This window comes from Hyaena hyaena, unplaced genomic scaffold, assembly GCF_003009895.1.
Source record: "Hyaena hyaena isolate Hyena2069 unplaced genomic scaffold, ASM300989v1 scaffold_20, whole genome shotgun sequence".
NCBI lineage: Eukaryota > Metazoa > Chordata > Mammalia > Carnivora > Hyaenidae > Hyaena > Hyaena hyaena.
In genome coordinates this window covers 6261491-6286346 of record NW_024080652.1, presented here as the reverse complement: position 1 = coordinate 6286346, position 24856 = coordinate 6261491, and the positions used below count along the sequence as shown (strand labels likewise).

Below are 24856 nucleotides of genomic sequence, written 5' to 3'. Positions count from 1 at the left end.
AATGCCTACTGTCTACTTACCATAAAGGCTGTTGGAAATGTATATTGAATCAATGCCTATAAAAGCTATAAGTAAACAAAAGGACAAAAACATAAATGCATTCATTGTGTTAGTGCTTGATAATGCTTATGCTTTAGATATTGCCCTAATTGCCCACTCTTTTATACATGTCCTAAATGGTTCCAAGGAGGGAAAGTTTTGTATGGAAAGGATCTTGAACAATTCAGTACAGAGGACTGAAAAATGCATGCAAGTTTTGGCATTCTAGGCTGCTTATCCTGTTCATTCATATAGTGCAGGGATGGGACCAGTTAGTTTGTGGGATGTCTAGAGGCATAAGATAGTCTCAGATAGTATATAAGTACAATACTTTAACAAATATCATACTTGTAAGACAAACACACAAGCAAACTTATGAATACCAGGTATAGTTTTCCTAATTTGATAAGTTTGTAATTCACTAGCCTATAAATCTGGAGGCCAACACCACTCCTTATACATTTTGCTTCTAACACTTTTTTTCCATGTTGTTGTGCAAACAGATTATTTTAATAGAAAGATAATATGGTGGAGTTAAGAGAGTTCATTGACTTTGGAAATAAATAGGATTGGGTTCAAACTCTGCAGCTTATCACCCATATGACTTTGGGCAAGTCAACTTCTTTAAGTTAATTGGTCAAATGAAACTAATAGTTTCCATTACTTAGGGTTGTCCTTAGGATTAAAATAAAGAATGCATACAAAATGATTATCAGTTCAGGGTGCCTGGGTGGCTCAGTTGGTTAAGCGTCTGACTCTTGGTTTCTGCTCTGGTTATGATCTCACAGTTTTGTGAGTTTGAGTCCTGTGTACAGCTCTCTGCTGTCAGCACAGAGTCTGCTTCAGATCCTCTGTCCCCCTCTCTCTCTGCCCCTCCCCTGCTCATGCGCTCTCTCTCTCTCTCAAAAATAAATAAACATTTAAAAAATGCTTATCAGTTCTTGGCTTATTAAAAGCACTCAATAAATTGTGGCAGTTATTATTTGAACATATTGTACCAAGTTGGTTGTCACAAGTTATTCTTTCCCAATTGTTTTCTTTCAGTCTGTGGCTTCTCTTCATTTATTATCTTAATTAATATCTTTCAAAGAGCAGAAGTTCTTAATTTTGAGAAAGTTCATTCATCTGGTGTCATGTCTAAGAAACCTTTGCCTAATCGAAGGTTATATAGATTTTCTCCAGTGTTTTTAATAGAAGCTTTATACATTGATTTTTAGAATGTTAAACTAAACACACATTGTTGGGAAAAGTCCTACTTTTTTTTTTTTTATCTCAAGAGAGAGCGTGTACATGTATGTGCAAGTGGGGGAGGGACAGAGCGAGAATCCCAAGCAGGCTCCCCACCGTCAGCACAGAGCCAGATGTGAGGCTCAAACACATGAACCATGAGACCATGACCTGGGCTGAAGTTGGAAGCTTAAATGACTGGGCCACCCAGGCATCCCAGTCCTATTTAGTCTTGGTGTATTATTATTTTTATACGTTATTGCACTCAGTTGCTAAAATTTTCTTAAGAAATTGGGGTGCCTGGCTGGCTCAGTTGGTAGAGCTTGTGATTCTTGCTCTTGGGATCTTGAGTTCAAGCCCCATGTTGGGGGTAGAGATTACTTAAAAAAATAAAAAGTGAAAAAGTAAATCTTTAGAGGCAGGAAGCAATTTGCTCAAAGTTATACTATTAAAAGTAATAACAAAGTATGGGGTGCCTGGATGGCTCAGTTGATTGAGCATCCAACTCTTGATTTCAGCTCAGGTCATGAACCCAAGGTTGTGGGATCAAGCCCCACTTGGGGCTCCATTAATGAGTGTGAGCCTTCTTGGGATTCTCTCACTAAAATGAAATAAAAATTTTAAAAAGTAATAACAAAGTCAAAGCAATTACTTAAAAAAATTAGCAGTTAAAATCATAGCTTATGAAGGATATTGTTTTGCAGTTTACTTGTAATTTTTTTTCTAGTTATTAGAGTAATTCTGGCTTCATAAAATGGGTTCGGAAGTATTCTTTGTCTTGAATTTTCAGAAAGAGTTTGTGTACAGTTGGCAATTCTGAATTTCTAAACTTGGAAGTTTTATATTTTTGTCATTGATTTCTGCCTTAATTGCATAATTTCCAGCTTAATTGCTAATTTGTTGTTGCTTGCTTATTCTTTTGATTACTAAGAAAGGTGGGTTAATATCTCCCAAGTGATCATGTAGTTATCTGTTTCTACTGCCTGTTCGTTTTTTCCTTTGTGTATTTTGAAGCTATATCATAGGTGCCTCCATGTTATAGAATTGTTATGTCTTATGAATTGGACATTTTATCATTATGAAATATTCCATTTTTTAAAGTAAGCTCTACACCCAACATGGGGCTTGAACTTACAACCTGAAATCAAGAGTCCCATGGGCTACCAACTGAGCCAGCGAAGTGCCCTGAAATATTCTTTTCTAATAATGCTTTTGCTCTTAGTATTTACTTTTCTGATATTAATATAGCCATACCAGTTTTTTGGGGGGTTAGTGTTTGCCTAGTATATCTTTTTTTCTCTTTTTACTTTCAAGTTTACTCTTACCTTATGTTTTTAGATGTGTTGCTCATAAACATATAGTTGTAATTTATTATTATATTGTATTTATCTTTCAACTGAAATTTCCACCCATTTACATTTAAAGTAATTGCTGATATATTTGAGTTTAACTCAACCATCTTGTTATATGCTTTGTTTTTGTCCTGCCTATTCTGGTTTTTTTCCTCTCTCCTTTCTTGCCTTCTTTTGGATTGATTGTTTTTTATTTGTCCATTTACTTTTCTTTTTCTTTTTTAATGTTTTATTTATTCTTGAGAGAAAGAAACAGAATGTGAGCCAGGGAGAGGCAGAGAGAGAAGGAGACACAGAATCTGAAGCAGGCTCCAGGCTTGAGCTGTCAGTACAGAGCCCGACATGGGGCTCAGACTCACAAACCCTGAAATCATGACCTGAGCTGAAGTCAGACGCTTAACCACCTGAGCCACCCATGTGCCCATTTATTAATCCATTTTCAAGAATTCAGTTAGAAGTGTACTGGAGCAGGCTCACACTGGCTCAGGAGAGTATCTTGTGCCTCTCTTTTCCCAAATTCGTATTCAGTCACCTCTTGTTGGTACCTTGAGGTTGGCCACAGTGGGAACATTTACACCTTAGGAAGTAGCAAAGACTGCAGATCAGAGCTTTTGTCCTATGGAGCATACCAATGATTAGTACTTGCTCTTCCTGGATAATGCAAAGATCTTAGATGATCTTAACTCCATGTTTATTCTTTTCCATAGTTATATGCTATTCTTGTCATACATTTTTAATTCTATAGTATCATGTATTTGCCATTTTCTGAAGTTCCTGTGGAATTATTTCTGTTATCAACATATTGTTTTGACTGGTTCTCATTTGTGTTCTTGTCCTCCTATGTATTTGGTTATCAAGTATAACCAAGTTTAAATTATGTAGGAATAATTTGATACCTAAAATGATTTTATCTTTGCCCCAATAAGGTTTTCATTTTAATTTTGCCAAGTGCCTGAGGTTGTCGACAGTCTGGGATCACTTTTTTTTTTTTAAAGTTTATTTCTTTATTTTGAGAGAGAGAAAGAGAGAGAGAACACGAGCAAGTGAGGGAGGGGCAGAGAGAGAAGGAGAGAGAATCCCAAGTAGGCGCCGTGCTGTAAACACAGACCCCAAGTGACCTGAGCCAAAATCAAGAGTTGGACGCTGGACGCTTAACCAAATGAGCCACCCAGGCACCCCTTTCTGGGATGACCTTAATCTAATTTTAGGATTTGAGATTTTTCTGGATCATCCAGATGACTCAAAGCTGGACTTCAGTCCTTAGGAAGAAAGTTCACCTCCTAATTCACCCTTACTCCTAGAATCCCATCCCAAAGCACAGATATGATGGCTAATTTTATTTGCCAACTTGACTGAGCCATAGGATGCCCAGATATTTGGTCAAATATTATTGTGGGTGTTTCTGTGAGGATGCTTTTGGATGTGATTGACCTTTAGACTGGTACACTGACTAAAGCAGTTTGCCTTCCATAATGTGGGTATCATCCAATAATAGCATCTGTTTACTGCTCAGTAGAACAAAAAAAGCTGACCTCTCCCAAGTAAGAGAGAATTCCTGCCCCCCGACAGCCTTTGAACTGGAACATTGGCTCTTTCTGGTTGTGCAGCAGCTTTTGCCCTTCAAACTTGAACAGTAATATCAGCTCTGCGGATTTTTTGCTTGCTAGTCTCCATAGTCCTATAGGCCAATTCCTTTTTATTAAGTCCTTTTATGTCTACCTACCTATATAACTGTATTTCTATATGTATCTGCTTGTATGTCTTTTTCTTTCTCCTTTCTTTTTTCCTGTCTTTCTTTCATTTTAAAATTTACTTATTTATTTTGAAAGAGAGGAGAGAAAGAGGATCCCAAGCAGGCTCTGTGCTGCTAGTGCAGCCCCGACGCGGGGCTGTAACTCATGAACCGCGAGATCATAACCTGAGCCAAAATCAAGTCACACGCTTAACCAACTGAGCCTTCCAGGTGTCCCTGTCTTTCTGTCTTTCTCCTATTGGTTTTGTTTCTCTGGAGAACCCTCCCCAATATAATAGATGTTTACCAGGACCTTTGTCCTTGGAGGGTCCTGGACTCCATCTTTTGTCTCTGTAGTATAAGTACTGCTCAGGCCCTCAGCCACCTGGTTTGGAATCAACAAATAGTGCTTGGAGTGAAGCAGTCCTAAAATACTAAGCTCACTCTGATGTGCTCTCTTCTCTTGGATATTGACCTGGTATTTACTACCTGATTAGCTCTCTCTTATCTCTGAGTAGATGTTTTGTATTTTGTCCACCTTTCTGTGCTCATTAGTGGGAGAGTTGTCTGTCACCCTAGTCTTCCATTACCAGAATCATTTGGTAAGTATTTTTAAAAATTGCTCTATTTTAGGGGCACCTGGGTGGCTCAGTTGGTTGAACGTCCAACTTCAGCTCAGGTCATGATCTCGCAGTTAATGAGTTCGAGCCCTGCATGGGGCTCACTGCTGTCAGCCTGTCAGCTCAGAGTCTGCTTTGTATCCTCTGTCCACCCCCTCTTGCTGCCCCTCCCCCACTTATGTTTCTGCTCTCTCTCTTTTTAATTTAAAAATTAAATTAAAAAATTTAATAATAATTTTTTATTATTAATTAAATAATTAATTAAATAAATTAATTTAATAATTAAATAATTAATTAAATAAATTAAAAATTTTCCCTATTTTGTTTTGCTAAATTCTATTGCATTAATTATATGTCTTTAAAAACTTTTTTTTATTGTTTATTTATTTTTGAGAGAGAGACAGAGCACAAGTGGGGGAAGGGCAAAGAGAGAGAGGGAGGCAGAGGATCCGAAGCAGGTTCTGCGTTGACAGCAGATAGCCCAACTTGGTGCTTGAACCCACAAACTGTGAGATCATGACCTGAGCCGAAGTTGGATGCTTAACTGACTGAGCCACCCAGGCACTCCTCATTATATATCTTTAACATGTTATCACATTGTTATTTGCTTTGCAGTACATGTTTGTTGCAGGTTAAAGGGAATATTTAATTTTCATCTAATATATGTCGTAATATAATATCATTGCATACTGCTGGCAAGTGTAATCACTATGGAGTTCATTAAGTGTTAAATATACACTTATTTATATGTAATGATACATATAAACATATAAAATGTTTATATTATGTGAAAATGTTTGGAGAATGTTTTATGGATGTTTAAGAGAGTTTTAGTGATATTTAGAGAAACTGGTTGGAGTTTTTGGGCAAGCAATGCATGAATTATTTTCTCACTTGAAATAATCTAATATAGTCTCCTTTGATCTTAGAATCATTTTCAGATATGCATTAACCTGGGATGACTGTAGTTCTAATTATAGTATATAGCATACCTTTGGTTTTCTGTGCTTATATCCCACATGTGAGTTGTATATTTCTGGGTGTCCTATTTTGTCAAACTCCCAAATGAAGATATTGGTGAAAAGTTGAGTTATTCCACACCTGGAGGGAAGCTAACCAACTCATTTAAATTTTTCTCTCCAGGAACAAATTTAAAGTGGTGGAGAGTTGCAAGTCTGATAAATATTTTTGTAAGAGCACTGAATGAAATATGCTGGTTTGCTTACAAGTATAACTGTTCTTGTTTTGTTCCCACCTCTGGGCATGAACTTCACCTACTGATGAATTCAAGTTTCTGCCTCCCTCTGCACGCACTCCCTAAGTGATCTCTCACAGGCTCACAGATTGAACCACCAAACAGAGGTTGCTGACTTGTAATAGTTCTGAGGGCCACTGAGTTTCTCTATCTGATATCCATCATCTCCCATTCCAGTACAAAATACATAAAACCTGTTATTTCTCCTCCCCTCCTCACCTCAGTTTCTATTCTCCTCTCTACCTCTCCCTTCAAGGTGTCATCATCTACCACAGATTGCTTACTGGTTCCCAGTTAGTTACCAAGTCATGTCACATCAACCACATCTGTATTTCTCTTTTTTCCCCCTGGGAAACATTTTCAAACCTACAGAAAGATTGGAAGAAGAGTTTAATTAACATCAATATACCTGTTCACTTAGATTCACCAAACGTTAGCATTTTGTTACATTTTTTGCTTTCTCTCTCACATATAAATGTAAGTTATAATAACAGTGGTTATTAGGGGCACCTGGGTGGCTCAGTTGGGTAAGCATCTGACTTTGGCTCAGGTCATGGTCTCATGGTTCGTGGGTTCGAGCCCCACGTTGGGCTCTTTGCTGACAGCCAGCTCAGAGCCTGGATCCTATTTCGGATTCTGTATCTCCCTCTCTCTCTGACTCTCCCCTGCTCATGCTGTCTCTCTCAGAAATAAATAAAAAACATTAAAAAAAAAACTGGTTATTATTATTTGTTGAATCATTTGTAAGTCACAGGCATCATGACTTTTCAAGAGCCCTAAACACTTCAGTATTTATCTTGAAGAACAAGGACCTTGTCTTACGTAACCGTAGCACAACAATCACATTCAGGATATTTAACATTAATTTAATATTATTATTTACTATCAAAATAATTAGCATGTTAATTCTAAAACTTAAATTATATAATATAATTTTAAGTTTGTTATAAGTTCATATTCAAATTTCACCAATAATGTCCTTTCTAGCAATTTCTTTTTTTTTTAAATTAAGTAATCTCTCTACCACATGTGGGTCTCAAACCCACTACCCCGAGATCAAGAGTCACATTCTCCACTGAACCACCCAGGCACCCCTCAATTTCTTTTCATTGATGCCAGAGCCAATCCAAGATCATTTGTTGCATTTAATTGTCATATTTCTGTAGTCTAATATTAAATATCTCCTTAGCCTTTATTTATTATTATTATTATTTTTTTTTTTGCCTTTCACAACATTGACAATCTTGAAGAGTCCACAGCAATTATTTTATAGAATGTTCTTCAGTTGGGGTGGACACCACCTTAATCAAGTGATCAAACTTAACATCACAAACAGTGACACAAATTGACATCATGTATCTTCTGGTGTGATGCAGTGGGTGGGACACAACTTCGCTTGTTAGTAGCCCTTGCCCAAAATGCAAAATCTGAACTGAATTATGCCAAACCTCTCTTGCCCTCCCAATAAAGTCCATACTCTGTAACAAGTTGTCAGGGTCTCCCATACGCTGTCATCTTCGTCTCTCAGCATGTCCTCTGTGTGGCGGACACTGTGGCTTTCCACACATCACCTTTACCCTCTTGGCATCCCTACTTTTGTTCAGGTAGTTCTCAGGGAAGCCAAGCCCTTCCCTAGTCCTGGGAATGAGCCACAGTTGGTCCATGCCTTACGTGGCAGCCCCATTGCCACTTGCTGCTAATTGGCTTAGGGATGGTCGTGTGAGCCATTTCTGCCAATGGACTCAAGTCTCCTAGGGACCTTCTGGGAACACGTAAGGTCGCTGATAAAAAGGATGGTGAGGAAGTCTTTCTTTTTTTCTGTCTTAAACATGATTGTGTGAAGATAGGTTCATTAGAGCTGTGGCAACTGTCTTAATAGACCTGAGAGTAAAGTAGTGTGGAAAGGTGGAGACCTAATTCCAAACCGTCTGGGACTGCAGGTGCTGTTGTGTAAGTTCACTAAATGTCTCTACTGCTTGTGCCACTGTTGCTCATGTGCTGCTACCTGCCACCACACACACTGTTAGCTGGTCCTTCTCACACCCACCTTCCATTCCCAGATTCTCTCCCTTCCCTTTGTGTTTAATTCCTGCTCATCCTTATGCTTTGGCAAAGACATGATTTCCTCTAGAATGCCTTCCTTTATCTTCCAAGACTGGGCTGAGTGCATCTCCTGTACCTAACCCCATAGTCGCCTTCCTAATTGCTGAACTCCCATAGTACACTTTCCTCCTTGGCCTAAATGCCTAGTTACTATTTTGCTGCCTATATTAAAACTTTTTTTTTAATGCATGTAGAAAAAAGTCTTATGGAATCAGTGCTCCAAAGCTTCAGGGTACAGTTTTCAGTAGTTTAAGCCAGGGTTCAGGAAGTAGAGGGAAGAATAGTCCCTTCTAATAGCCAACAGGTTTCCTTCCAGTCTTGCCATTTTACTGGAACTCAAGATTGCCCTTTTCACAACACATCTCCAGGCCCAGTGCCTGGTAGCTTATGAGTGGAAGGGTCAAGGGGCCTTTGTGATGATTTTGTGATTTCTGGAAGCACCCAAAGGTGTGTTCCTTGGGAAGACTCAGACCTGCTGGCTTCCCTACAGGGACCCAGGATTGGTTCACGTGTGAGAGGAGGGGGAAGATAATTAGTGTTTCTAAGTGTACCTGGGATTTGTTTTAATGGGATATGGTAAGACATACAGATATGGAAACTATTGTCATAAGGGAAGTTTCTGTACTCACAGACCCATCCCTAGAAGCCAGGAGCATGGCATGTCATGCCACTCAGGGCCATGTGAGGAAGCCCCAGGGTAGGCCAGGAGGGAATGCGTGCACACGAGTCTTTTTTGTGTTTAATGGGAAGGAATGGGTGAGATGAAGTGATCAGGTTTAGAATTGGCTAGTTTGAATAATTTCATTACGTTCTGGAATGTAGGAGCTGTTCCTAGTTGTCTGGTATCTGGCTCTGGGATGATTAGGGCCTCCCAGAATATGAGAGCTAGACAGAGGAGGCAGTTTGGAGTATGGGCTCTAAATTGGTTAGTCTGTATGAAAGCCGTTTGCTATCTATAAGAATTGGCTAACCCTGGGAGAGGCAGTATCTTCTTGGTCAGAGAGGCCCCAGATGTCAGAGTATCAAAAATGCAGAAAATAAGAGGGTCTCCTGGGTGGTTCAGTCAGTTGAGCGGCCACCACTTGATTTCAGCTCAGGTCATGATCCCAGGGTAGTGGGATTGAGCCTCATGTCAGGCTCTGTGCTGAGCTTGGAGCCTGCTTAAGATTCTCTCTCTCTCTTTCTCTCTCCCTCCCTCCCCCCCTCCTTATGCCCCTCTCCCCCACTCATGCTCTCTCTCATAACACAAATACAGAAAATAAGAAAATACAGTTCATATGATCAGTGATAACAAAATTTAACAGCCTTGAAAGCTAGCCTAAAACATTTAGCAAAACCATTTGAATAGTCATTTCTCCATTTACTTTGCAAAACCTGGTGCCAGTGCCCTTACTTTTGTCACCATGGATTCTAATTAATGTTATTATTCTGGAAAGCCATAGATTATATCCTTTTATGCCTTCACGCCATTCTGAAATTACATGTCCTTAGGCAAAAACAGCATGTGTGGCTAAGCGAAGTCCATTTTCTCATAAATACTGGGTCGAAAACCTTCCCTCATCCCACTCAGCAAAGAATGTTTAGCTCTGCCACTAACTGAATGGTCTTGGGCAAGTCACTGAGCCTGTCTACATCTATTTCCTCTGTCTCCCCTGCCCTTCCCCCAGCAAAGTGAGGAGCTGCTCTGGAATTCTCCAAGTGTGGGGAGAACATGAGTAGACTATCCACCAGGAAACAATGATGAGGTCTTAAAACTTTGTGGAAATCCCCTTTCATTTCTCCAGCAAGAGGCTTGTTGCTGTAAGCTGTTGGACTGATAGGCCAGGCCTAGCCTGTCTCGGGAGATTGAGTGTTAAGTCCTAAAGAATGCTAGAAGTAACTTGGCAAGTGTTAAGTGTTATGCATAATAGGCTCTGTGCCAGTTATCTTGTTTAAACTTCACATTCCTAAGAGGCAGATACTGTTATTATTCCTCATTTAATAGTTGAGAAAACAGGAGGTGAGATAGGTTAAGTTGCCCATGGTCTCACTGCTAAGAAAGTGGAACCCATATTTATCTGACTTTAAAGTATAACAATTAGACCTACTTTATGTAATTACAGAGGTGAAGAGTAGATCAAAATGAGGGCAGAATACAGGGAGACATATTTTTGTTTAATATTATTTTGAACCATGAATATCAGTCAAAACAGCAATGGGCTGCCTTTTTTTTCTCACTGGGAGGGTTCAGGTACAAGTTGGGTTACCCATTTTTTTCAGGAATGCTATAGAAGGTTATCTCCAATTGGCTGAGAGTTGGACTAGACACCCTCTGAATATCCCTTTGAGCCCTAAAATTCCGATAAGTGTAATTCTATTGGACTTACAGTGTGTAATGTATTGCTGTAAAGCATAATGATTTGTCTCCCAGGAAACTCCCCCATAGCCATTGGAGACCCCACCGCCAGAGGGCAGTGTCTCCATGTTTGATCCCTTTGCACAGAAGGAACCAAGTGGTCCCCTCGAGCTGTCTAGAGAGAGCTCTCTAGAGAGAGCCAACACTGAAATGGGCCAGTGTGAAGAGAGAGAGGGAGTACCAACAGAATGTAAATATCCCTTCCTTTACCAGCTGAATAACGATTTCTGTCTGCCAGCACTTTTCAGAGTGCTGAAAGTCAAAGGGAAGACACCATTTCCAGGGAGTTGGGGGGAGGCGTGCTGAGCTGTGCACTGGCAGGGAGCCCTCCCGGTGGTCCCCTCCAATCCTGCACTCCAAACGCTAGGAAAGCAAAGGGAGGAACAGGGTTGAGAATGTTAGAAGGTGACAAAGGAAACCCTCTCACACTTGGGAAGGTTGAAGGACCCAGGCATATTCAGCCTGGAGACGAGAAATCTTGGAAGGACCATGAGAAAGTGAGAACTGTCTTCCACTTAGATATCAAAACCAGAATTAAAAAAAAAAAAAAAAAGATACCACTAGAGGGCAGGTCTCAGCTTGATTTAAGGAGGAACTTGCCCCTGTCTGAACATCCTGGGAGATGCTGAGGTAGGCATGTGGGGGCCTCAAGGATCGTTAGCCTGGATGGATCTTAACATCCCTTCAGGGATTCTGTAGCTTTCTCAGCTTTACGATACCTAGTTAGTCTTCTTATCTCTGAATGCTCTTTCACCAAGACTGCATAGTTTTCACGGTTTCCAACAGAAATAAGCCTGTGAGTTAGGATATAGGGATAAAACAGAATTCTGACATACTACAAAAATTACCTTTGGGTTTGGAAGCCTATAAAAAATAAATTTTCTTCACTTACAGTCAATCTCCAGTCTATTTTTTATGTTTCTTTTATTTAAACTGCATTGGGACAGGGCATTACAATTGTCCACATGAGGAATTATTTCAAGAAGACAGCCAGCTCACACAGACATTACATATTCCGTCCTTGACATGAACATGTAGGATCTCAACTAAAATAGACCCATGTTTCTGTTATCCAAGTGCTTACACATCTTGATACAGTCTCAGAGAAGCCACACTAATTTTACTTCCTCTGATGCCTGGGTATTTACATCCCCAAACCTTTCCCCCCACAACTCTCTTTATTCTGTAGCACCTCTTTCTGGCTTGTATTTTCCTTTGCATAGTAAACATTCTCAGGATACCCAGTTTTCTGTTTTCATATATTTCCCTCTCAATGGTCTGCTGTTGAGATCTGTATTACCCTGGAAGTAAAAAGAGAGAGAGGTTGAGAAGTCCTAAAATCCTTGAGGACCAGAGCCAGGAGTTCTTAATAGAAAGCCTCCTTCTTAATAGAAAGACAGTGTCCCCAAAATGCCTTCCTTCCTGGACATTATTGGGTCATAGCTGGTTCATTTTGCCTCAGGTCGTGAAGCTTTGGAGACATCGTTGGGCTTGGGGTGCCCAACTGGGCCTGGTCTCTACACAGGCCATCGAGAGGGCTGGAGTTCATCCCCTGGGATAGAGTGCTCACCATGAGCCCACCTATGGTGTCTCCTGAGGGGCTGGCAGGCTTGTTTTGCCATTGTGATATGTCTTCTCAAGAAAGAAAAGCTACTGCTCATCACATCCCACAAGTGGATTTCAAAAATTAGCAACATTTCCTTATGGAAATTAGGGAACACTCATACCCAGCGGGGCCCTTCACAGCCTCACGCATGCCAGTGCTTCTAGCTCCATCTCCCACCCCATTTCTCTCCCCTCTTCCCAAGCTCCTCTTCTCTAGCCATGCTGTTCCCTTATATGAATCCAGCCTCTGCACTGTTGGCATGTGAATTCCATCTAGAATTCCCTTCTTTCCCTCTCTATCTGGTGAGTAATCAATTTTACCTATTCTTTTTAATTTCCTTTAAACTTTTTGTTCTTTCTCATTTATTTAATATCAGAAACTAATAACTTTTATAAAATACATTGATCATGCATTTAGATGTCATGGCGGTATCAGTTGTTATAAAAATTTCTAAAAACTTCCTCTCATTTTCTGTACTTTTGTTGTCTCAGGTGACAAACAGGGACCACTCATGGAGTGGCACTGCCTTAGGCTTTTCTACGGGTCACATCCTCCATGAAGCTGCTCCACCCAGCCACCTCAGGTTAAACCAGCCACTCCTCCCCTGAGATCCTCCCCAGTGAGGTGCAAACACGGCATCATAGAACATTTGCTCACAGCCCTGTGGTGATGGATGCTTCTACTTCTCCACCAGGTTCCAGGCTCCGCTAGAGAGGATGTTCTTTCTCACTCATTATTCATCTCTGTGTCTCAGGATCAAGACCTAGCCCCTGTTTGGAGCTTGGTCAGTATTTGTAGGACTGAATATAAAGCCACTTTGGAAAACTAAACTCTTGTGGGGTCTTGGCTCAGTGTTGACTCATGTACTGGTTTGCTTACGACATCTCATGGCTACTGAGGGCATATCTAGCCCTGTGACCGGCTAGAGGAGATGGGATCAAAGAGCCTCATCACCTCTGGGTGCTCGTTGGCAGGACTATGGCCTTGTGATGTGGAGACAGAACAGTTGGACCCGCACCAGCAAACCCCAGCAATTAACAGTCACCAAGCCAGTGCAGAGGATCTGTTCTACAAGACGGCTAACACTGGAGACTAAGAGTTCGAAGGTGGAAGGACTGAAATACCTCCTGACTCTGGTTGGTGAATAGCAACCCCCGCCAGGTGAGAGTTCAACAGAAGGGGCCCCTTTCAGGTGTTTGCCCTGAAAGGACATGGCTATACATTAATTGCAGGAAGTCCTGGTTTCCTTAACTTCCTGAGCTGACCATTATTTAAGAATTAGAGAATTAAGAAAAAGATCGTTTACTATCTTTTGTTCCCTCCCTATGCAAATGGTAAGAAAAGACTCAGCTTGAATTCAAAGGCCAATGGGGTTATCACTTTTGGCTAAAACTCACACTGACCCAAACTGACAGAGGGCTGTAAGTGAGTGGAGAACCTTACCCTCACTGGGTGGCTGATTCACCGGGATGTTTGAACACAAGGCCAAAAGAAAATTTCCATAATCCATGGAAGTTGAACCATTGCTACACTGAAACTTCAGTCCCCTTCCCTCCCAACCTAAACCAAGTCCTTGATCTTGAGTTGTCCTGGTTAATCCTAAACAGAGGGCAGCCTTATCAATCTCCGGAGTAATTAAAATAAAAGACAGTTTGCCTTTCCATAGCACAGGGCTTGTATGACCATGAGCAAGTCACTGAACTTCTCTGAGGTCATTTTCCTCACCTGACAAATGGAGACATTTATACATCCCCTTATCATAGGGTAAATAAGATAGCGAAAACCTCTATCACGTGCCTGGCTCAGGTAAAAGGAGGAGAAACGTCTGTTCCCTAGCTCTGTGTTTCTGTAGGGGGAGATTTCTGCTACAGCGCTGATTTTAGTACACGTGATCCTACATGTGATTACTGTAGAGGTGATTAAACCACAGATGCCGGGCCCACCTCCGTAGCTTCTGATTCAGTAAGCTGAAGTGAAGCGTAAGAATTTGCTTTTCTAACAACTTCCCAGGTGATGCTGGTATTGCTGCTGGTCAAAAGGACCGCGTTTGGGGGAACCACAGCTCTAGAATAATGTTCTTGGCCTCTTTCCTCATCTTTCCCTTGCTCCTCTCATGGGAAGAGGAATGATTTATTCTGTGTTTGGAAGAAAGAGCCAAGATGAACCCCATCTGGCCTCTGCTTTTGGATCTGCCTGTAGGGTTGATGAATTCTGGTCATCTGTGCCCTTGGAGTGAGGGTTGGTCTTTATGGAGCAGGGCTGTGGTTGATCAGTTCTGCAGGGACCTTTAATTCTGGGGTAAAACCCAAGGATGCTCAGGTTGGACGCCCATTAAATTCTCAATCTAGAATTGTAACATAATAAAAGTAGCATTTTGACTTTTATATATTTGCCTCCTATACTTTTTTTCTCCGTTGATTCTGAATTAGAGAAAATAAGAAAGGACTATTTTACATTGTCCTCCTGGGGGACAATAATAATTACTATTATTTCCTTAATGTTAGAACCTAAATTCAACCAGTACTGAGGAAATCCTCAGGAATAATGATATTGTGAGGATGTGAAAGATGAACACACACTGCCCATAGCTTGCAAATGTCCCTATGGTTCTCCAGTGGAACAAGCATGGCACCTGTCTGTCAGGCCTAGTGTCAAGTGGCATCAGACATGGAACCTGTCTTGAAGGAGCTTCCACCCAGACAGAGGAGCATCATGACCACTGGTACCAGTGTCACAGGTGGAGCTCACATGCCCGAAGGCTTTGAGGGTCCAGAGAGGGAGAGGGAAGTGTTGCAGCTGAAGGGACAAGGGTGGCTCGCAGTTGCCCCTGCGTGAGACCAGGGCCTGGCAGACAGGAAAGCAGAGGAGTCGGAAGGAGCAAAGCAGGAACAGGGAGGGTAAGCTTGGAGTGTGGGCGTCGAGAGTGGAGTCTGTACCTACTGGCTGTGGGCTGGAACGTGGACAGCCTCACTCCTCAGAAAGGGTTTTGGAGGAGCCTGTCTTGGACACCTGGATGATCTCCACGGAGGTGATGCCCTTGCCCGCCACGCGGTGCCTGGTGCGCAGCTTGTTCAGGGCGGTCTCGGCCATGCCGGCCCGCTCCTCCGCATCATCCAGCTCATGCACCGTCTTTCTGTAGCGCGCCAAGGTCTGGTTGGCCTGCTCCTCCTGTGGCAAAGGCATGGTGGAAAATAGGATGTATTTTCCCGGTTAATGTGCATCGTTACCGGTTCTACACGGACACATGAGAGTCCAGTCTTTTCACTACTTTTAGCTGATTCTTTTTCGGCCTTGACATCCATGTTTCCAAATAAAGTGTGCTATGTTGCTGCTTCTATAATTTGTAGTTTTAGGCATTAGCTACTGGTGCCCCACTATGAAAGGTATGGATTTAATATTTTTCCCCAGCCCCCACCACACATCTCTCATCCCCTTGTCTTCCCAATAGAGTCACAGTGCTATTTCGGTTAGAACCATATGAGCCATAAGTCTGGTCCTTATCGAGTCTTTTGGGAAAGGCCCTGGTTGTGTGGGTGGCTGATGGACTCTGCACAATAGTCCCAGAACTGGCAGCAAACAATGGTGGAGTCAAGGATCTACATTGGGTTGGGGTGGGGGCACACCTGTGCCGGTAGGTGGACGTGTGATATAGGGTTGAGGCTTGAAGCCATCTTTTGCTAACCGTTTGACTTTGATTTTAACATTTACTAACATGACATAAATATCCCACTCTGGGCTCTATCCTCACCTGTGAAACAGACTAAGAAGATCAGTGTTCCTGCCTTGTGTTGGGGGATCAAAGAAGGGAAGGGTCTTGTGTTTGATAGTCTGAGCAGGAGAGAGAAGTTATCTCGGTGGAGGCCACCGGGGGCATGGAAGCAGGACAAGGGCAGCAAAGACTTTCCCTGTTTTTAGATCACACCTTACAGTGGGTACTTTAGGTAACACGGGTGTTCGTTTCCTACGTGTTCTTATCTCCACTATGTGGTGTCCAGTCCACTTATGAAGTGCCACGGACACGAAGCTCACAGGGGCCGTCTTTTGGCCAGGGCTCCGTTCCTTCTCTGTGGTTAATGCTAACCAAGCGCTGAGACCTGGGCTGGGAAGGGAGGGCATGTTAGGGGCACGTGGCGAGCACCCACCGCCTCTTCGATCTGCCGCTTGTAGATCTTCAGCTTGTTCTGCAGCTTCTCCACCAGCTCCTGCATGCGCTGGTTGGTCTTGTGGTCCTCCTCCGTCTGAAAGACCAGCTCTTTGAGGCGGCGCTCATTCTTCCGCAGCGTCTTCACTGTCTCCACGTGCCGTTTCTGCTCACCGTCCAGCTCGGTCTCTAGTTCCTTGATCTGAGGGAGGAAGAGAGGGACATGGCTGTGAGGACGCAGGGTTTTGAACTTGAGAGCTCAGTGGCCTGGGGTGGGGGCGTCATGGCAACAATGTCCATCCACCTCTTCCCCAGAGGAGAGCAGGCAAGCCCTGTCAGATGGGTTCTGCCCCTCCCGGGCCTGCTGTGGTGGTCAGATGGGTCCCTTCTGACAGGAGCTTCGTGTTTCCTTCTCCGGGAAGTGGGGTAGGCGGGGGCCCGACAGGGTCACTGAACCTTCTGGGCCCCTCTAGCTCTGACATCCCATGGGGGAAGACCTAGGCTGGTTTTAAGTGAGTTGTAAGGGAGGAACAGTGTTGGAGACGGAGACTGGGAACAGAGACAGAGGAAGGATCCTGGGAACTGCCTTACTTGGGGGCACATTCGGGGGCAAAGGTGACAGATGAAGAAGGAAGAGGAGAGGAGACCTATGTACAAATAAATTGCTGTTCTCATCTCATTTTCCTTTCCCTTCCTAGCATCTGAATCACCCAGTTCCTCATCAAGTGCTGGGCATGGTGTTTTCGGGAAAAGGCCCCGGCCCAGCCATGTCTCCCTTCTCTTCCTCCTGGCCCAGCTCAGGGTCGCCCTCACCCTGGCTTCCAGTTTCATGATCGTGCGCTTCCCTCCTTTCAGAGCCAGCTGCTCAGCCTCCTCCATCTTGGCCTGCAGGTCTTTGATGGTGATCTCGTAGTTCTTCTTGATTTTCTCCAGGTGCATGCAGTGGTCCTGCTCTTGCCGGAGCTCCTCCGCCATGCGGGCGGCCTGCGGGAGGGGAGCAGAGCGGGGACTGGAGCTGGGTTCCCATGCCTTTGAGAGATGAGGGACCTTGTCCTCCGGTCTCCAGAGGACCAAGTGGTGACAAGGAGAACCTCAATGATGTGCTGCTGGGTTTTGGTGGAGGGGGTGCCGCATGCTCCTGTGTCTCTCCGAGCGACAGGGAAGAGGCAGGCTGGTGCACTCACCACAGGCCCCCCAGTCCCACAGAGTCCCACCAGCCTGGGGCTCTCCAGCCACTCTTTGCTGCCTCCTCCATGAGGGGCACAGCACAGAGGGTGAGCATAGCGCAGATCTGGAGGAGGAAGATGAAGGTCTGCGTGCAGCCCCTGCGTGGCCTTCAGCAAGTCATTTTGCCCTCTCATTCCTGCATTCATTTCACAAGTATTCATAGAAGATCTACATGCAGGATATGGGTCTGTTCTCTCGAGACCCAGCACCAAATAAGACCTGCAATGGTCCTGAGCTCCTGGCATTTCAACCAAGTGCAATGAGCCTGGCAATAGCATCTGTATGCCCTCATCTTTAAAGTGGGGTGTATGGTATCTGCCACTCAAGGTCGTGCAAGTCCTCAAAGGGAAAGTGGGGCAAGACCACTGGCAGCACGTTTTGCTGTATCTGCCCCTGAGCACCAGGACATGGCTCCCATCTTCCTTTCACTCATGCTTCTCCTCAGGCTGCTTTAATGCCCCTCTTTGCCAAAAGACCTGCCCAGGAAAACCTACTTTCAATGGTTCCTTTGACCCATGTTCTCAGGCCTCAAGCTCTGATTTCTCACATGGTCGTGTATAGCTTGCAGTTATTCCTTACTTGTATGTGTTTGGCTTTTCAGAAAGGCCTCCAGATTCCTCAGAACAAAGACCACGACCCTACTGGCACTGCACAGTGACCCTTGAGGGGAGAATATGGCCTTCTCTACTGAGGGTGGCCTGGTCCTCCGTAGGTAGCCCAGGCCAGGCCCCCTCCCACCAGCATCAGGCAGCATTCACACTTACGTCAGTCATGGCTTTCTTGGCCCTCTCGTCGGCGGAGCGGAACTCACTGATGAGTTCCTCATGCTCATTGGAGATGCGCTGGACATCTGACTCCAACTTGCGCTTGACCACCAGGAGACTTTGGTTCTGGAGGAGAAAATGAAGACATTGCCATGAGCCAGAAATCTGCACAGCCCTTCCTGTGTCCAGGAAAGAAAAACAACTCTCCACAGACATACTCACTAAACCCCACAATGGGAAATGGCCCTGGGCCCCCTGCTTGAGGTAAGGGTCTCTGCCCGCATTTTTCTCTGTGTTTTAGAGCAGAGCGTGTATCACAAGGAGTCCATGAATAACGTCATCCTGACCTGGGGTAGGTGGCAGCTCTAGAACAATCCTGAACTCACAGCTGGGAAAACCCAGGTTCCACCCCTGGTACCTAGGTGGATTAATTCTTTACCTCTAGGCTTGGGTCTTATTTCTAAAATGGGGTTGTGATCCTTCTATGTCCCATGCACATTTTTTCTTTTGGTGAATTTACATGAGATGCTAAGTAGGAATTAAGCTGTGCTGGCAAAGGATTACACAGTAAGCAGTATTGGTGTTACCACTGGTAGTAGATGGGGGTCCCCGTCATTGACCACAGAAAAGCCACTCAACTCTCTGGGCCACGGTTTTTCATTTGTAAAATGAATGTCAGACTTTGTTTTATTTATTTAATTAACTAATTAATTTATCTATATATATCTATTTATCTATTTATTTATTTTAAGTAGGCTCCACACCCATCAGGGAGCCCAATGCAGGGCTTGAACTCACGACCTGAGATCAAGACCTGAGCTGAGATTGAGTCAGGCACTTAACTGAGGCACCCAGGTGCCCCTAGACTTTGGAATATTCTAGATCCCTTCTAGTTCTGAAGTTCTGTCCTCAGCTACACTGAAGGTAATAGTGATCCTTAAAATTGGCTAAATCAACAGAATCTTCTGAGGAATTTAGATTCAAAAGTTTAGATTTCTGGAGTCCCATCACTGATGGGACAGAGCACCTGGCGTTTCCAGATTCTGGATCAGAATCTCCAAGGGAGAAGAGAGTCTGGGAGCCCGTCTTTGAAAGCTCTGCACAGCAACGTGCATGTAGTTCACACACTGTGTGTGCGCTAAACAAAGTTAAGGTGGTACATTTTATGTCACTGGGTTTTTGCCATAACAAAAAAAAGTCTCTGCAGGGGAGTTCTGAGGATTTCCCAAGTGGGGACACCATCTGTCTTTGAGTTTTGAGGGGAGCCCACAGGGTTTGGGCACCATCCTGGCCCTGCCCCCGCACCCCAAGTGTGAGTCTTGGGTGAGACACCCCCGCTCCCCAGGAAGCCGCCATCCTACCTGGATGTTGACCTCGTTGTGCCGCTCGGTGATCTCTACCACCTCCTGCTCCAGCAGCTTGCGGGAGCGCTCGCTGCCCTCCAGGCCCGAGCGCACCTCCTCCAGCTCTGTCTGCAGCAGGCTCAGGCGCCGCTCCTGCAGGTTGTACTGCTCCCGCAGCTCCTCGTGCTGCCGGGCATCCTCGTCCATCTGCATCTGCAAGTCCTGGGGGGGCAAGGGGACCCGGCCTGAGCCCATCTCCCGGGGCCCTGGCACAGTCTGGGCTCAGCAGGGAGCTGGGGTGGACTGGGGAGTTGGTGGCCACAGTGGAAGAGAGTGGAAGGTATCGATCTGCCTTGGGGGAGTGTCCGGTCTGGTTGAGGCCTAGCTGGCCAGGGCCCAAGTGTCCCCAGGATTTGTCCAGTGGGAGGTTACCATAAGGTCAAGGCTTTTCTGATGACAGAACACCTGGTGTTTCCAGCAGGGTCTTCTCACAGAGACCTTCCTCAATGATCTTGACCATTACACCCCCACTGGCTAATCCACATCTCTCTTCCCCTGTTTGGTTATTTCTCTATAGCACTTACCACCACTTTTGATACTACAATTTTATTTATTTGTTGTTTATTGTCTATCTGCAGGGATGTTTGTTTTATGTTCACTCCTGTACTCCTAGCACCTAATAAGTTTCCTATGCCGGGCTGGTCTCCAATAATATGTGTGTTGAATGAATGGATCCAGCTACAGATGCTTTAAAGACCGATGACAGCAATAAAGGAAGACTTCAACTCTGTTGTGTTTATTTCTTAAGATGAGTGGTGGGCATATGATTGTTTACTATGTTCTTTATTTTTCTGTGCCCGAATTCACTTGTAATAAGTCAAAAATGATTTTAAAAACCAAGACAGGCCCAACTTTCTGTTTTCCTTCTTCCTTCCCTCTTTTCAGTGGTCCAGGATATGGACTTTTGGTGGTTGGGGCCTCTCATATAAACAATCCCCACGTGTCCTTCCTAGACTGCCAGCCACCCCACACTATCACTTTCATGCTTTTCTCCTAGCTGCAGACATGCATGAGGTTAGCTTCCTGGAAGTCTGCAAGCTTGGGCGTGGCTTACTTTGTGATTAGGTCCCAGATTGCTACCTTGATTTGCTGTTGCAGCCTTTTCAGGGTCTTTACAAGTTCACTGTTGTTCTTATTGGCATGGTCCAGCTGGATTTCCATCTCGTTCAGGTCCGTCTCCATCTTCTTCTTGAGCCGAAGTGCCTCTGCGCGACCCTTGGCCTCTGCCTCCAAGCTGGCCTGCAAGGACTCGATTGCCCGCTGGTGGTTCTTCCTGCAAGTTCAAGCAGAAAAGGCCCTGGCATACTGGGCCAGCTGGTCAGGCTGCGCTAAACCTGCTAGTTAAGAGGTCTGTGAGCATCAACATGCATACAGCCACCATATTTGAAAAGCATTTAAGTCAGGGAGTGTTGTGCTTTGGGAAAGGACACAGAAGGTCAATGTTTATCTCATGTCTTTTGTGATCTTAGTTCGTTTAACATGCAAAACAGCCCTGCAAGGAAACTGAGTCTCCAAGATGATGAAAAACATCCCATAATGGAGACGGGATTCAAACCTAAATGCTAGCTGGTATTTTAAATTACAAAATGTGAGCTTTGGCTATACAAGTCAGATTCATGTCTCTCTTTAAAACAGCAGTTATCAGTTGATTATAGTATAACTAAATATATTAAATACAGTCAGTATAATATGAACGTTTTTGTAAAACCCTCCATAGAAGGAGACTAAAGAAGGTAATGTAGATGTTCAAAAAATATTTGTCTCATTGAGGGAAATAAATGGCTAGCATGTAAAGATTCTGTCACCTGGCCCTTGTTTGCGGTGTTCACCTCTGCTCCACCCCTGAACAGCTTCTATTGTGTAGGCACATTGGTGGATTTACAGCACTTTGAAATGTATTAAATTTCTAGACATGGGAGAATGTGTCATGACATTCTCAAAAGTGAACACAATCTTTATTCATTTTGACTTAAAAAATAAATACAAGAACAAAAACTATAAAACATGTTAAAAAAATAAAGGAGGTCTAAATAAATGGAAGGACATTCATATTCATGGATTGGAAGACTTAATGTTGTTAATGTGGAATTTGGTACAATCATTATCAAAACGCCAGCTGACTTCTTTGCAGAAATTGACAGGCTGATCCTAAAATTGATATGGAAATGCAAGGGACCCGGAATAACCAAAAAAATCTTGAAAAAGAAGAACAAGGTGGAGGACTCACATTTCCCAGTTTCAAAGCTTACTACAAAGCCACAGTAATCAAGACACTGTGGTCCTGGCATAAGAATAGACCTATAGAGTGATGGAATAGAATTGGGAATCCAGAAATAAACCCAAGCCAATTCATTTTCAACAAGGATGCTAAGACCATTCAATAGGGAGAGAGTAGTCTTTTCAGAAAGTAGTTCTGGGACAACTGGATAGCCACATGCAAAAGAATGAAGTTGGACCCATACCTCATGCCTTATACAAAAATTAACTCAAAATGGATTGAAGACCTAAATGTAAGAGCTACAACTATAAAACTCTTACCTCATCTAGGAAAAATAGACAGGAATTGTTGTGACTAAATTAGGCAAAGACTTTTTAGATATGACACCTAAACATGGATGGTCCTTGAGGGTGTTATGCTGAGCGAAATAAGTCAGGCAGAGAAGGACAAATATCATATGTTTGCACGTATAGGAGGATTAGGAGGAACTTGACGGAGGAACAAGGGGGAGAAGAAGGGCGGAAATGGTGGGGGAAAAGGAGAGAGGCAAACCATGAGAGACTCTTGAATGCTGACAAAAACTGAGGACGGATGGATGTGGGGGGGAGGGGGGATGGGCATGGAGGAGGGCACTTTGGGGATGAGCACTGAGTGTTATGTGGAAACTAATTTGACAATAAACTATTTGTAAAAAAAAAAAAAAAAGATATGACACCTAAAATACAAGCTACCAAAGAAAAAAACCAGATACATTGGATTTCATCAAATTTAAAAACATTTGTTGGGGCACCTGGGTGGCTCAGTCGGTTAAGCGTCTGACTTCGGCTCAGGTCATGATCTCGCGGTTCATGGGCTCAAGCCCCACGTCAGGCTCTGTGCTGACAGCTAGCTCAGAGCCTGGAGACTGCTTCAGATTCTGTCTCTCCCTCTCTCTCTGACCCTCCCCTGCTCATGCTGTCTCTCTCTCTCTCCCTCTCTCAGAAATAAATAAAAAATAAAAAAAATAAAAAAACTTTGTGCTTCAGAGGTTATTATTGAGAAAGTGAAAATGCAACTCACAGAATGGGTGAAAATATTTGCAAATTACATATTTGATAAAGGACGGGTCTAGTATTCAGAATATATAAAGAACTCTTAAGAACTCAACCATAAACAGACAACCTAGTTTTTAAAATGGGCCGAGGACTAGAATAGACATTTCCAAACAAAACATAGAAGTGGCCAATAAGCACATCAAAGATGCTCAGCAGGGGTGCCTGAGTGACTCAATTGGTTAAGCATCAGACTCTTGATTTCAGCTCAGCTCATGATCTCACAGTTCATAGGTTTAAGCCCTGGATCAGGCGCCACGTGGACACGGGCGCTTTCTCTCTCTCAAATAAACTTGAAAAAAAACCAAAGGTGCTCAGCATCATTAGCTATAATGGAAATACAGTTCTTTTAAAAAAAATTTTTTTTAACGTTTTATTTATTTTTTGAGAGAAAGAGAGACAGCGTGGGCAGGGGAGGGTCAGAGAGAGAGAGGGAGACACAGAATCTGAAGACAGGCTCCAGGCTCTGAGCTGGCTGTCAGCACAGAGCCTGATGCAGGGCTCGAACCCACGAACCATGAGATCATGACCTGAGCTGAAGTCGGATGCTTAAGTGACTGAGCCACCCAGGAGCCCTGGGAAATACAGTTCTAAACCACAGTGAAATACTACCTCCCATTTACTAGGTTGGCTAGGATAAAAAAAGGTAATGATAAATGTTGGAGAAGGTCTGGAGACACTGCAGACCTTCTAACACTGAGAATGTAAAATAGTACAACTGCTTTGGAAAAGAATCTGACCATTCTGCAAAAAGTTAAACACAGAGTGAACATATTACCAGAACTTCTATTTCTAGGTATATACCCAAGAGAAACGTAAACCCCTATCTACACAAAAACTTGTATATGGATGTTCATAGTAGCCAAAAGGCGAAAATAACCCAAATGTCCATCAACTGATGAATAGATAAATAACACGGGATCTGTCCAAACTATGTCATAGTATTCAGGAATAAAAATGAAATACTTACACCTGCTCCAACATGGATGAACCTTGAAAACATGATGCCAAGTGAAAGAAGCCAGTCACAAAGGACCACATATTGTAGGATTCCATTTGTATGGAATGTCCAAGATAGGCAAATCCAGAGAAAGTTGTTGACTAGATTACTTGTTGCCTAGGGCTGGGAGTGGGGGTGGTGGGGAGAAATGGGGCAAGACTGCAAAAGGATATGGGGTTTCTTTGGATGAAAATGTTCTAAAATTGCAGTTTATAGTTGCACAACTGAAAACCATTGAATTTTTCCCTCGCCATGGGTGAACTGTATGTAAATTATATCTCAAATCTGTTGCAAACTCTTTCTCCCCCCCCCCCCACACATGCCACATAGTGGCATATAGCTAGATATTTAGGGTTTAGCCCAATGGCTGCGGAATCATGGGGCTTCTCCCTCCAGTGACTCTGCCTGCAGCTTTGTTAGGAGGGACTGTGGGGGATGTTGTAAACTCAGGGAGCGACAGTGCCGGAAGATTTCAGGCAGGCAGTTTAGGCAGGATGCCAATGTGGACAGTTGCAAATGTGTTGATCTTCTCAGAATCACAACAAATCATACTTCTGTAAATGAAAACTTAGTGCTGAGTCCAAAACTTTCTTGGAGCCTCAAGCAGCAACAGTGGACACTGAGTTAAAAAGAAATCTCCAAATCCAGCATGCTCTGGCACCCCAGCCAATCGAGTCTTTTCC

At 43.6% G+C, this 24856-nt stretch overlaps 1 protein-coding gene across 1 annotated transcript in view; it reads right to left on the bottom strand.

The window, feature by feature from the left end:
- Nucleotides 1-11638: 11638 nt before the first annotated feature.
- Nucleotides 11639-24856, bottom strand: part of LOC120227988 (myosin-16) — a 66747-nt gene continuing 53529 nt past the window's right edge. The window contains exons 38-44 of the mRNA XM_039226092.1: nucleotides 20945-21137; nucleotides 19823-20026; nucleotides 18462-18587; nucleotides 17284-17454; nucleotides 16472-16672; nucleotides 15266-15497; nucleotides 11639-12024 (exon numbers count right to left, since the gene is read on the bottom strand). Of these exons, the coding sequence (XP_039082023.1) occupies nucleotides 15297-15497; nucleotides 16472-16672; nucleotides 17284-17454; nucleotides 18462-18587; nucleotides 19823-20026; nucleotides 20945-21137 (1096 nt within the window). The 3' untranslated portion in view covers nucleotides 11639-12024; nucleotides 15266-15296. The remainder of the gene's footprint in view (nucleotides 12025-15265; nucleotides 15498-16471; nucleotides 16673-17283; nucleotides 17455-18461; nucleotides 18588-19822; nucleotides 20027-20944; nucleotides 21138-24856) is intronic.